We start from the raw sequence: 13821 nt of genomic DNA, 5'->3' as shown, positions 1-13821 counted from the left end.
AAGACAGAGATTTGTAAACCTGCTGATTTCAAGACCAACAAACACTTAAATTGTAAGTTTTAATTTTACATGTGTACTTTTAGCTAACTGGCAGCAAAATAAGGCTAAATGGTGTCAATAAAAATAATCACATAAACGTATAGAATTTTGAAGAAATGAAAATAAAATTGTTTAAAAAATTGAACAAATGAGCAACCATTTCTGTATTTTGTTGAGCAAGTTCATCTGTGTGAAATAGGTACTTATAGCTATAAAAATGATACAGTTTTTATTGGGGAAACTCAGCATAGTAAGAGAATTAGGGTGTGATTGTTGGGTAAATATGTAGTTTAGTGGTATTTCTGAAAAATAATGTTAAAAATCAGAAAATACTTTTATTCTGTGCTCTTTAACTTCCTCTTTTCATTAAACCCGGCGGAGATAAGAAATTCCAAATACTTTAGGAGATATCGCCGTTCTTATTTTGCAATACAAGACCTGTGTTTATCATTCGACCGCAGCAATTTTTTTTATTTTGCCGTGTATTTGTGTATGCCTAATTAATTAAAATTGTCAATTAGGTCAGGTCAGCTACATTATAAATACTGTTACGATTTTCCTGCGAGTTCGTAAAGGATAGCCCAATTAAAGATTTTAATTCACACACAGTTTTATATATTACCACTACTTGTCACTTACAAATAATCTTCTAAATTGGCAAATAATTAATTACACTTAAAGAAATGTCAATTCCCCAGTTACTCGTTCCACACACCTCGCTGGGCCGCAACTCTCGCCGCAGCACCCCTCGTGGGTCTCCGCCGCAGGACTCCGTCGCCACACTCCGCCGCCGCCGAGACTCGCTTCCTCTTCACCGAGATCCCACTCGACTCCTCGCTGGAAACTTCGTTCGGGACTCCGCAGCGCCCGCGACTCTATCGCCCGGATACTCCGCCGCGGGAAAACTCCCGATTCCACTGAACTCACTCACTCCCTGCCCTGAAACCTTCGTCCAAGGACTTCGCCACTCTGCCGCACCCGTGGCACTATTGCCCGTATCTCCGCCGCGGGAGAACTCCCCACTCGGACTGACTCAAAGGTCGGCCCAACCTCCTTATATAGCCCTTGGGTTCCCGTCCAGAACAATCGGGCATGTCTCCGAGATATTGCGCGACCTTCGCCGTCTAAATGTCCAGAAACGCGTTGTGAGTCCTGTCGAAGGACGCGGCGGCTGCTCAAAGAACGCCGACAAACATGTCCATAATGCTGATGGAGCAGTTGGAACAAAAGAGAAAATTCCGTCGCAGTGCGGCCTCTTTTAAGTAACTCGATCTGAGGCAGGTGCGCGCTGCGGTGGTCAGGATGTCGCGAGATAGTATGACACGAGATACTAGGGAGAGGATGCGGGTGGAAGGGGGCGCAGACAGGCCGAACGAGCGCGGCGACGCCAAGCACTGCAGCCAAGCGCGATCGTAACAATACTTTTAAACTAAGCGGACATTAAAAATAATATGAATTAATTTTAATTGTTGTTTAGTTTTAAAGTATTTATAATGTAACTGACCTGACCTAACAAACCGGGACATATTATTACTTGTGCAACAATATCGAAATAACAAATAAAACATTTAAAAAAATTTGAAATGTTAAAAACTCACCTAAGTTAGAGGCGGGTACAATTCCTTTGCCATTAGTAGAAAATGATGTAGTCGTTCACCTACGTCGCGAAAAAAAATAATTCATACTCGTAAACAAGAAACAATGTTGAATGTTGCATGAATGCACAGGTATTGTGATCAGAATTTTAAAAAAATCGATATCTCCTAAAGTATTTGGAATTTCTTATCTGTGCTGGGTTTAATGAAAAGAGGAAGTTAAAGAGCATGTGATAAAAGTATGTTCGGATTTTTAACATTTATTTTCGCAAATACCGCTAAACTACATATTTACCGATGGTTGTGCAACGAGAGTGTTGTTTGTTCCCGCTCGGCGCCAGCGAGCGAAGCCGGCGTGTCGGAGTGGAGGCCGCTGGTGTACGTGGACGTGACGGAGCTGCCCCGGGCCGCGGTGCGCTGGGACACCCTGCCCCGCCAGCTCCGGGGCTGGAGCCCGGACGGCCTCGGCTACGAGGTGACGCTCCACCACTGGGCGGGCGGCCGCGAGACGGAGCGCAAGCTGGCCAGTGTGTCGGCCGGCGGGGAGCTGCTCGCGGTGCACGAGGTGGGGCCGGCCCCTGGGACGTACCGCTTCGGGGTGCGAGCCAGCCACCCGGCCTGCGGTCCGGCCGGCTGCCCGGTCTCCTTCTCCCCGCCCGTTGTCGTGGAGGGTGAGGTCAAAATCCTTAACGTTCAGTCTGACTTGACGAAACTGGCTATTCGTTTTATTTGAAGCTTTACATGTGTTGCAAGACTTTGAATAATTGAAATCCTAACATTTTCTGTCAAAAATATTTTTTTTTTTTTGTGCTATATGTTTTGCTTAAAAAAAGTTTGTTACCTTAAAAAAAAATCTGTGCATTTGCTTTTATGAATGCTCAATATTAGGTAGTATTATCAATGGCTATATTATAGTTTTCATTAAATGTATTATGTGTATAGAGCCCAATTTTGTTAAATACCTAATCAGTTCAAACATTACAAAAGTTAAATGATTTTTTTATTACTTGAATCCTGTATTTTAAAAAATAATATTACAGCTTCGCCAAGAACAATATTCGTAATGCAGTTCAATTCAATTCCGCTAATATTTTAAACATTCAATTTGATATTCGCTTTGCGTGAAGCAAACTAGTATTAGCACAGGCCTACTACAGAATCAGCGTTTTCTTTTAAATGGACTGTCTTAAATTTTCTAGAGTTGAGTCAAGCTAGTAGCTTCAGTTTGATTAGACTCAAAACTTAAGTTCTTTGTTTTTGACCAGACAAGACTCATCAATATTTTCCTAAACGCGATATACATAGTTGACATGTACAGGGTGGCCACCAAACCGGGAAAACGGGAAAAACCGGGAATATGTCGGGAATTTGAAAGGGCCCGGGTAAAACCGGGAAACTGTCTGGAATTTTATTTCTTTCCTGGGCAAATGCTGCGGTGTAAATGCGCACAACTTATATAAGACGTACATCGCGGCGTCTGATAATCACGCGGAAAATCTGTACAGTGTCATGTTGGCAGCGACTGTAGTGTTCCCAGGCATGTCATGTTTCTTCTTTCCTCATAGACGCAATACGTCACTAAGAGGCGGAGGGGGAGGGGGAATATGAACCGCACTACGGCGTGCAACACGGGGTGTTGTTCTAATTTGTTCTGTTCAGTACAAGTCTTCGAGCGGTTTTAGTCTTACGCTGTGCAGTTTGTTAGGAAGCTATTGCGGCAATGTCTACTAGGTATTCCTGTCGTTATGAGTCTTGAGGTTCCATGGGCTACTAAGGATGCGAAAGACAGAACTTGTGCGAGATGCAAGATATGCAATAAAAGTTTCAAGATCGATACGATGGGTAGGGGAGCATTTACAAGCCATGCCAAATCTAAGAATTACAATAGAGTTATAAATAACCAATCAAGAAACCTGCAAGTTACAGAATTTTGTTTCCACTCAACCTGCTCAGGATGAAGCCCACGCTTCCTGTAACAAAGTTTTATTAGTACTTAAATTTATACTAGTAGCTTCCAACGGTTTAGCGGTGTTTTAAACTACGACGTCGTGTAATCCATCGCTTATCAATAAACTGTCAAATATGTCCAGTAACTAACGACACTGCACGTTTTTTTATGAATATTCGCAGCGTGTTGAGGCCGGCCGATAAACCTTCCGCATTAACTTACCTTTAACGTCGGTAATGCTATGTTCACTTAAAATTTGTAAAATAATAATACTAAACATATAATTATTATGTACACCAGAACCCCGATTTCACGAACACCAGATTTAACGAAGCAGTGATTTTACGAGTACATTCTCGGGAACCGTAAAAAAAATTGGAAATTTTTACCAAAATGTGAAAAACAGAAAAAAATATTTAAAAAAAAAAACGCAATGAAAGATCATATATACCGAATAAAAGCATGTTGGACCTCCTGCGGTCACCAGCAAAGCATAAACACGACCCAATGCGTGGTGCAACTGATACATCGCTTCGTTATTGCTCGTGCGAGAGGCGGGACGTGGAATGTTAGAAGAAAGGAAGGGGGAAATGCGGGGGATGACAGACAGCAGCCAGTGTGTTTCCTGCGTGGGGAATAAGTGGCGTAGCTCCTTTTTTTATGCTGTGTGAAGCGATCTTTTTCTATCAACTCGCGGGAAAAGATAATTGCTTGAGCTGTCAAAATAAACATCGCTGCGACAGTTAAAACAAGACGCGGGCGAGCATCCGGTAGGTCGATGTGTGTATCTACTCGAAAAACATTTCTCAATTCATGACACTAATAAGATTTCTTATAACCTACACGTATTGCCGGATGTTTTCAGCCTGATCCATGCAAGTTCTTTAGCCACGTTTTGAATGAAAACAACCACCAGCCGGCCAGTGTTGTGCCCTGTTTAATACGCACAAAATATACCAAATATATTTGGTTCAAAAAAAAAAAAAGAACCTCAAGGAACTTAGGGCAAAAAAAGTCAAAATAATGAGTGATGCCTTAAAACAGACCGCTCTCATAGACAAAGAAATTTTTAAACACAAAAAAGGTTAAAGTTATGTGGCAAATATATATTTAGTAAACTGCCACCTGTTTTTTTAGTTGGGTATGTATCACATTTTGTGCATTTTTGTTTTATATTTAGTACTATACAGTTCCGTGTTTTAAAATGTGTGCTTTGTATCATGTATTACATAAATAAAAACATGTCATTTTGTTATTGCAAAACCTGGAAAATCTTGAAAATACCTGGAAAAACCTGGAAAAAACCTGGAATTTTTTATCACAAATATAGTGGCCACCCTGCATGTACATAGAATGTAACATTTTACATACACACATATATACATAGAAACATATTTTGCATACCATTCATGATGAAACCTTGTATTTACATACATACTGTTAAAATGTTTATAAATTAAAATTTTTTTTTTAATGTAAGGGTTATTTTACAAAATTATATGTCTTGGAAAATGTATATCCCATTTTTCAGGTTCCAGAACAGCACTTTGAATGTACTTACTTTTGTGTCTTCATATACTTTGAAGCCATCATTGCAATAAGATGTTTATTAACTAAAGAGTAAAGATTTATGTAAAGTTGGAATAAGAAGCAATTTTTTTTTTTTAAACATTTTTATATTTAAAAAAAAAAGTTTTATTGATGTAGCTGACGTAACCTAACCAACGTTTCACTTTACCATTTACCTTGTTTGCCAGAAGCCAAAACTCTTAGAATTACATCTGTAAACTTCAAATATTTGAAATTATCTGGTTAAATAATTTTCCAAATTGATTTGAAAACACAATTTATTTTAGTAAATTTCTACATGCATTATTTATTTTTGTCACATTCTTCATCTTTTTACACCTAGAATAAACTTCTCCGGCTACTCTATCTCTGCTCGGTTCTTAAGGTAATTAAGTCTGGCCTCAACTTAACTCAACTCTAAGGTTAGTTCTGTGCGAATACTCAACATTTTGAAAATGAATACAAATATTTTATCATTCATCTTCAGTTTGACTTCTATTCTATCACTTTGAACTACAGTAAGTCCTCTATTTACGTCGTACCGATTTACGTCGTTTCGGATTAACGTCACTAATGTTTGAGTACTCTTGTTTCAATTTAAGTTGTCGCCGATTCACAATAACGTCGTTTACAATGACCGTAAATCTTTATTTTAACCAAAACACCGTATATAATTCGTTTATAATTCTTTGTTTCCTTCGGTAGTTAATTTATGCTATGTAGCGTAAGCTACACGTTCACCGCCTTATCTTATCATACATCATGAGGGACGCTTCCTGCTCTCCGCGCGGTGATGCAATACTACCAGCCCGCCCGCTCGGCCACCCACGTATCTCGCACGTAGAAGTGTTATCTACTTCCCGCAACGACACAGCATTTTCTCCTACCCCTTTTCGTCCAACTCTTTGGCACTTCAGTAGAGGTGTAAAAGTAACTAAAAAAGTGTACCCGTATGTATTCGTTACTATAACAATTAGTACTCGCTACTATCGTATCGTTACTCGTTACTTCTGATACCGCATAACATGCTATGTTATGTAACAGCAACGAATCGAGTCGTATTTCGTACGAGTACAGTATGACGTCGCGTAAATAATAATAAATCGAATATAAACAATTAAAAGTATTTGATAATTAACAGCTTTTGTTAACCAAGAAACAATAAAATCTCATTAGAGCAGCTTTATTATAATATCTCTTTTAAGATAAGAAAAAAAAACGTGAACATACGCGATAATAAAAAACAAAAACATACATATTTATAATTTGTAAAAAATACTTTCTTACGTTGTTTCTGTACCAATCTCAAACTTTGTCTACACACACAATACCTTTAATAAACAGTAAAAAACTTGGACGACGAATTTCCAAATTATACTTTTCTTAATAAACAAACATTGTTCTTTGTAACGAATAAGCGCGCGCATGCGTAAAACATACGAAAAATGTGAGTAACGAAATGCATTCGTGTGTAACGTTTCGTTACTCGTTACTAGATGCCGCACCCGTTACTCAGTAACGAATACATACGGTTTGCTACAGCTCTACACTTCAGTCTCTATGATATCATTGAGTTGGCCGGAGTTTTAAACGTGCCGTTGTTAACTTTATCGTGATTAAATGCGTTTGTAGTAGGCCTACAGTATCAGCTCACTGCAATTTATGATTTTTTCTTCATAAGATGTCTTCCAAACGACTATATATCTGTTTTTATATTTCAATCAATAAAGGTAATAAAGCAACTGGTTAAATAACCATTCTATAAAGCTGAGAAGTACTAGTTGGACTTGTTTACCACGCTGTCGGTTGTAATTTGCTGATAAAATTGCCCGTTGTCACGTCTGTATGCCAGCGCTTCCGGCCGACCTTGGGCCGTGGTCGGCCGGTGACATGAAACATGGCTCATTTTGCGTCGTTTCTATTTACGTCGCGGTTTTCAGGAACGTAACCCCGACGTAAACCGAGGACTTACTGTATTGAATATTCAATTGATTATGTGTATCATTATTAATTGTTGAGGTTAAGTCATATATGGGATATGTATACTCAGTTTAGAAGTTTTAATGGTACCACACAATAAAAAATGTGAACTCTAAATGGCATTTTAGCACAAAGGTGTTCAAAGTTATCTCATTACTGTATCGTGAAACAGGGCGTCACAGAGGTGAGTGAATGTCTAGAACCATGCAGTGCAACAGAAATCACAGGTTCTCTTTTGCGATGGCAATTAATGCAAGAGTTGCCACATAGTATCAGTGCAACATCATGTAAAACAGTAGCAGCTTGCTGTATTTTTTTAATAAAAACATTGCCACTCAAATACAAAAATAGACAAATGTAAATCATCGTTCCAGATTCCAGACTTGGTAGAAAATGTGTTCGTAATATCGCTTAACTGAAATGTATTTTACCTAGCAACTTTGGGTAAATAAATTTGATTTAAAATGTTAATATGAATTAATTTCTAAATTATTTTGTGAATAAGTGAATTTATAAAAACTTTTAATCATTTTTCATGAAAGGCACTGTTTTTTTTTTTTTTTGAAGCTATTTTGAAGTTAGTGATAATTTTCTGTAAGATTATGTATATTAGCTGCTTTTGGAAAATAATATCTGAAGTGAAACTTGGTTAGAATTAAAATATTTTGTTATAGATTTTACTTATTATGTATTAATAACTTAACCAACCATTTACTTGAGTTATTATTTGCCTAATTACCCATAAGTTGCTACTCTATATATGTATTACTATTTCCCTTCCGTATGTATTTGTAATGTGATTTATGGGACTATTATTCACATTCCTACTGTTGAAATTCAATACTCGTATCCAAACTTAAAAACTGATATGTACTCGCACAGGTCTAATGATTACTAAACTGGCTTGACTCAACTCAAAAATTTTTGGCTTGTCCGTTTCTAGTTTGGACGGCTTTTATGTAAAAAAAGGAACCAAGCAACCTACACATGGCACTGAGGAAACAGGTTGTAAAGTTACTGTTATTATATTAAATCTAGCTAAATGGTGGTTGGTTCAGTACATTGCTGATGGCAGCACACGGTAGAAAAAGCTGGTTCAATTTATATGTACATACAAATTTTATAAGTTTCCTATGCACTTGGTATAAGTAACAAAAAATACAAAAAAAGTTGCTTGGTTCCTTTTATATAAAAGCCATCTAATTGAAAAAAATTTCAGGGTGTCTACATTTTGGGGAGTTAAATTTTGTCATGGAAAGTTACTTTAAAACCTGGAAAATTCATGGAATTCCTCAGTGATATTAATTTGAGGGGGAAATGTCAAGCTCTAGTATGTCATCACCCAGACTTCGAACATTTTTTTTTCCAAATGATGATGTAGTGCATAGTCTTACGCTGTAACAGGGATTATGCAAGGTTCTGGTTGAACTAGTACAGTTATAGGGAAGGTAGAAGCTGGATTATCTTATTTTCTTCAGAAAATTGTAAAACAGGTAACTTATTTTTAAAAAATCTTGTCAGCGATACATATTTGTAATTTGGGTCATGTAAGGGAAATTTTTCTACAGATTTGTGCAAATACCCTGATTTTTTTTTTTTTAATTTCTGAGTTGTCCTATTTTATTTTGTTCTGTGTCAGTCTATTTAGTATACACTGTATTATTTGGCTGGCCTTCCAAACTTAATATTAAATAAGCTTTAAAATGGTTAGTGTATCCAATATAGGTATTAATATTTTTGCGTAGCAGTTGTCTTGAAACCACAAGGTTTTGGTCTGTTGCAAGTTAATTCAGTGACGTTGGTTGTACATGCAACGTATAATGAAATTAAATCTTGAGTGCTGAATGGAAGACATCAAGTGCACTCAATTAATAGTTTTATTGTATGAGAAATGGCTCATGCCAGAGTGATTTCGAGGAATCCACAGAGAAGCGAAATCAAAATGGCTGATTCCTTCCCCTAGTTTCCCGACTTGTAATTTATGTCCTGTGATGTCCTTCTGTACAGGACATAAAAACCACATTTACTACTTCTAAACTCAGCCTTACAGAAGAGAATTTTTTTCTCATAGTTGTCTTCAAGCTGAAATGTATGGAAAATTGAAGAAGTGTAAAATATACATACATACATACATACATACATACATACATACATACATACATACATACATACACATACATCCAAACTCAAAATGGTGAATATTTGTTGTGTTTGTAACTATCTTTAAATTTGCATGCAAATAATTACTAGAAATAAAAGGACAGGAGAAATGTTATAATTATTATAAATATAGTTGGTAATGTATGTATAAATTAAATTATTTAATTTAGTAAAATAATTTATATTAATTTTAGTTAATGATAATAACTATTCTGAACTTCTATTGTAATCCAAATTCTAATGAAAATAAATTATACATATGAGATCATAACCGAACAAACACTCCCATAAAAATGGCCAGGAGACAACTAAACCTTCCACAGACGCTCCCTACCGTTGACAATGTAAGATTACAAGTTATACGTACGGTAACATAACCTCACTTGTATAAATACACTTGAAAAAGTTTATTAACGTAATTTATATTACTAATATTCACAGTAAATAATTGATTTTAATTATATGAACCATTATTCAATATCAATCACTAAAGTATATTATGTTTATTTGTATGTAGTCTTTTTTTATCCTGTCGCATGGTGCACACGCATCGTAAAACTTTATATCATTTTTTCATAACATGCCTAAAGAAGTATTACTTCAAAAACATTCAAACCATGGCTTTTGAGAAGGAGGAGGTCTAAATCCCGGGGTGGTGGTTGTTTTTTTTTCTTATCCTTATAGGACAAAAATTACAAGTCTAGTGCTAATAAAATTAATTGTTAACCTAAAGCAATATGCACAGATTACGTTTACTGTTTAAATAGTTGTACATTTGGGAATTCTGCTTATTCAATGCGACTGAATGATTCAGTTTGGAACGAGCCCTGTTTGTCGCCAAGGAATCATTCTGAATGGTTTGGAGATAGTAGGAACTGAAGTGAAGATGTGGACGAACTAAAAAGTGCCAATAAAACATATCAGCACAGCTCTGGATGGTGGTGTCGTGGTTGAAGACAGTGGTTGAAATGCACTTGATTCTTGTCTTGCAGGGCACACTAGGTTCTTCACAGTAGTGAAGGTCACTTGCTTCGGGCTGATCCTATTGGTGCTGGTTGCTTTGTTCCTGCTCAGGAGCTGGCTGGTTCGCTCACAAGCAGGTACGTATAAGAGTTCCGAGCGTTGCCGTCTAATTATGCTACCCTAGGTCAGTCAATTTCTGCCATCTTTTAGTTTTAAATTTTTTTGTTATTCCTCATACTATGTTCTATGAGACACATTTGCTGACTTGATTGAATGATGGGATATGTAACAATTCTCAGTTGGTTTTTAGATTTTTATTTTTTGCTGATAATGTGAACTAGTATCATGTGTATAATGCAACGACTTCACAGTTGACAATTTGTATTACAAACGAGCTTAGATACGTAAAAACGGCTAACAAACTGTTTTAAGGTATTACTAAGTGAATGAATGTATTAAATAGCCACACAGTCTGGGTGCCAATCTGTACTGTAACTAGTACTAGGCCGTGTTTTATCCATAATCGTTGCACATTTTATACTGTTCATTAAATAATTAAGTTGTAATCTCCTAATGAATATTAGATTTCAACTTTAAAATACATTGTTTTATATGGGAACACTACCTACACAAAGCACTCAGAATCTAAAAACATCATGCAATGTCTATGCGAGAATTTTTTTTTTCTCCGATTTTTGATGTCCTAAAATAACAGTGCGATGATTATGTGATAAAACACGGTATTTGTTTACCACACACTCACTTATCATCTGTGAATAAAATCTGTGGAAAGTAAACACGATAAAGTTTTACTCATCAGTCATCATTAGCTTTCTTATGGCCCAGTATGAATTTGTGTGCAGAAAGAGAAATGTAAAAAACCTGGACACTTAAGAAAACAGACAGAATTTTATTTAAATACTCTGCATATAAACACAAGTGACTCATTTACAACACAAAATACTCCAAAGTCCTTGAAACCAAACATAAGTTTAATAAACCTAGATGAAGTTGCCAATACAATGGGCACATGAAATATCAAGAGTTTTTATCTTGAGAAATAAATTCAAACATCATAAATTGTGGCAAATTTGCCTAGATTCTCAGGGCAAAAATAAATAATTTGCCACCAAAATCAGTTCACTATAACATTTAAAATGACATCTTCGAACTTCTGGCCTAGGGTGTGGTTATCTGGTCATTTGCAATGTTTGTTTAGAAATAAATATATATTTCACACAAATTATTACTCAAATATTAGTTCAATGCTTTAAGTATAATTTAAAACACTTTTGATATCACGGGGTACACAAAGTACTTTAATCAAGGTGGCGTTACTAAGAAATACAGTAACAGTTTCTCACGATGGCGTACCTGGTAGGATGCTGCCCTGAACTTATCTTATATCGCTCGGAAATAACACATCAAATTTTGCGTGTTTCTTTCAGAAAACGCTGACACTAAATTAATGCAGACACACACACTTTTACTGCAAATTTATGCTTCCGTCAGTCTCAGCTACACGGAAGCTGGGTCTTACTTAGATGGACCTAACCAACTTTTATTTTTAACATTCCAAAACACATCATGCACTGTCCACACTTTTATTGTCTTTTGAATAGTTTTTCCCTCTCCTTTGAAAACTGTACAATAAAGAATTTGTAAACTATTTACATTAGATATATATAAAAAAATTACATAAAGTATGCAGCTTCCGATTTTCTAGTTTTATTGTTTGCAATAGACTATTTAGACTAATTATACTGATTATCAAACAAGTAATCTCACAAAGCTTTCACAATTTTTTTAATGGAGTATTAACATAAAAAAAAAGTTATAATGGTACACTGTTATCACTTACATTTATTTCATATGTTTGCAAAATTAGTTCCAAATGAAGTCTTATAATGTTTTTTATCTAACATTTTTTTGCCAACATGTAGCTGATTTAAAAATACCAATTGTAGTTCCTGTAATTGTAGGGTTATCAACGAGCAACATTTCGCAGATGCAGACTACTTGTCAATGAGGAAATGAACAATTGGAGTGAATGCTCGATATTATTGCTTCACCCCTAATTTGTATAAAATCGGTAGTCGGTTATTATTTTGGAACGAGATGCACTGTTGCAGTGATGTTGTTATCTTTAAAAGATTTGTGCAATGGGAGTGCATGACTTGATGTAAGTTTTTGGACATACACCATTGCTAAGAACTTTTTCTGTTGAAGAAAAACTAATAAATAAAAATACCCAAAAAAGACAACAAAAAACACAAAATTAAGCAAACAATAGCTGTTGTCAACAAGGATATGAACACCACAAAATATTCCGAAACAGGAATATGGTCAACAAACAAAGAAAAACAAAGAAAAATGTACTAAGAGAATGAAAAAAAACCACCCACAAATGATGACAACACAAAATAATTATTCAGCACAACAGTTGAAACGAGACAAAAACACGACAAAACTAAAAGACAAACGAACACAACAGTTTTACCAAAATGGAAACGAGCGACGTTTCGGGAACTGCTATCTGCTCCCGTCCTCAGGCAGGGACGCACATGGTACGGAAACACAGGTGCGACTCGGTGATGTTGTTGTGTGAAGCAGTCTGTGGTGTGTGTCGCGCAGACTCGAAGCTGGCTCCAGCTGTGCTGGTGGTGTACGTGCCAACGCACGGCGCTCACGTGCGAGTGGTGAAGGAGCTGGCGACGTACCTGCGCTCGCGGTGCGGGGTTCGAGTCCTGCTTCACGACACGGACGTCCCCAGGGAGAACGTCCAGGTGAGAGGAGCAGAGGTGGACGGGAACGGCAACTTTTTCACTTCCCGGCAGGATCCGGTCGGGAAAAGATACAGGATTCTCGGGATCGGGAGCACCATCTTCGAAATTATGACACTTGACTTGGTGTACAGAAGAAAAAAAATGTTTACCATGGATGTGTGTCTCAAGAACATCTCATGCATTCCATAAACCATTTAGTAGTCCGAAAATGATTTCAAGTTCACAAAAAAATATTGATACATAAAAGAACAAATAACACGTAACACATAGTGAAAATAAAAAAACAAACATCTTGTTCCCTACTCATTTCCCATTACGTACTTTTGATCGTACGTGATGAGAAACTGCAAAAACTTGAAACCGTTCCGATGTTTCGGAAAGGAACAGAAATTTTTGGCTTAAATATTTAAAAACAAGATGACATTTTTCAGTTTCTTTGTTGAAAATTGAGTTTTGTGTCATTTAGAATGTGACGCTTTTAGCAACATTATTCATTGCTGCTCTCGTGGAGTTCATTGTCAAACATTACGTAATATGGTCCTCAAAAGTAAAAAAATATATTATTAAAAATATATTTGGTCACTTTAGTACTTTATTTAGTCTGAGTTTTTATTTTTAACAGTATTTATGAATGAGGGTGGAATTAAATTTCTCAGATACGTGCCATTGCAAATAGTGTTGTCGCCATACCGCCGGATAATTGATAATTGTGGACAGTATTAAGTTCGTTTTTTTATTGAGTATACATTTGGTGCCATATCATTTAAGAGGTGATTGATGG

General features: G+C 36.4%; 1 protein-coding gene across 2 annotated transcripts in view; it reads left to right on the top strand.

Moving 5' to 3' along the window:
* LOC134543042 (uncharacterized) overlaps nt 1–13821 on the top strand; it is a 33286-nt gene that overhangs the window by 14926 nt on the left and 4539 nt on the right. For both annotated transcript variants that reach the window (XM_063387750.1, XM_063387749.1), the window contains exons 5-7: nt 1976–2305; nt 10284–10391; nt 12889–13040. In XM_063387750.1, coding sequence (XP_063243820.1) covers nt 1976–2305; nt 10284–10391; nt 12889–13040 — 590 coding nt within the window. The remainder of the gene's footprint in view (nt 1–1975; nt 2306–10283; nt 10392–12888; nt 13041–13821) is intronic.

The sequence above is a fragment of the Bacillus rossius genome (genome assembly GCF_032445375.1).
Source record: "Bacillus rossius redtenbacheri isolate Brsri chromosome 9 unlocalized genomic scaffold, Brsri_v3 Brsri_v3_scf9_2, whole genome shotgun sequence".
NCBI classification, from domain to species: domain Eukaryota; kingdom Metazoa; phylum Arthropoda; class Insecta; order Phasmatodea; family Bacillidae; genus Bacillus; species Bacillus rossius.
Note: the sequence above shows the minus strand (reverse complement) of the source record. Positions and strands in the feature narration are given on the sequence as shown.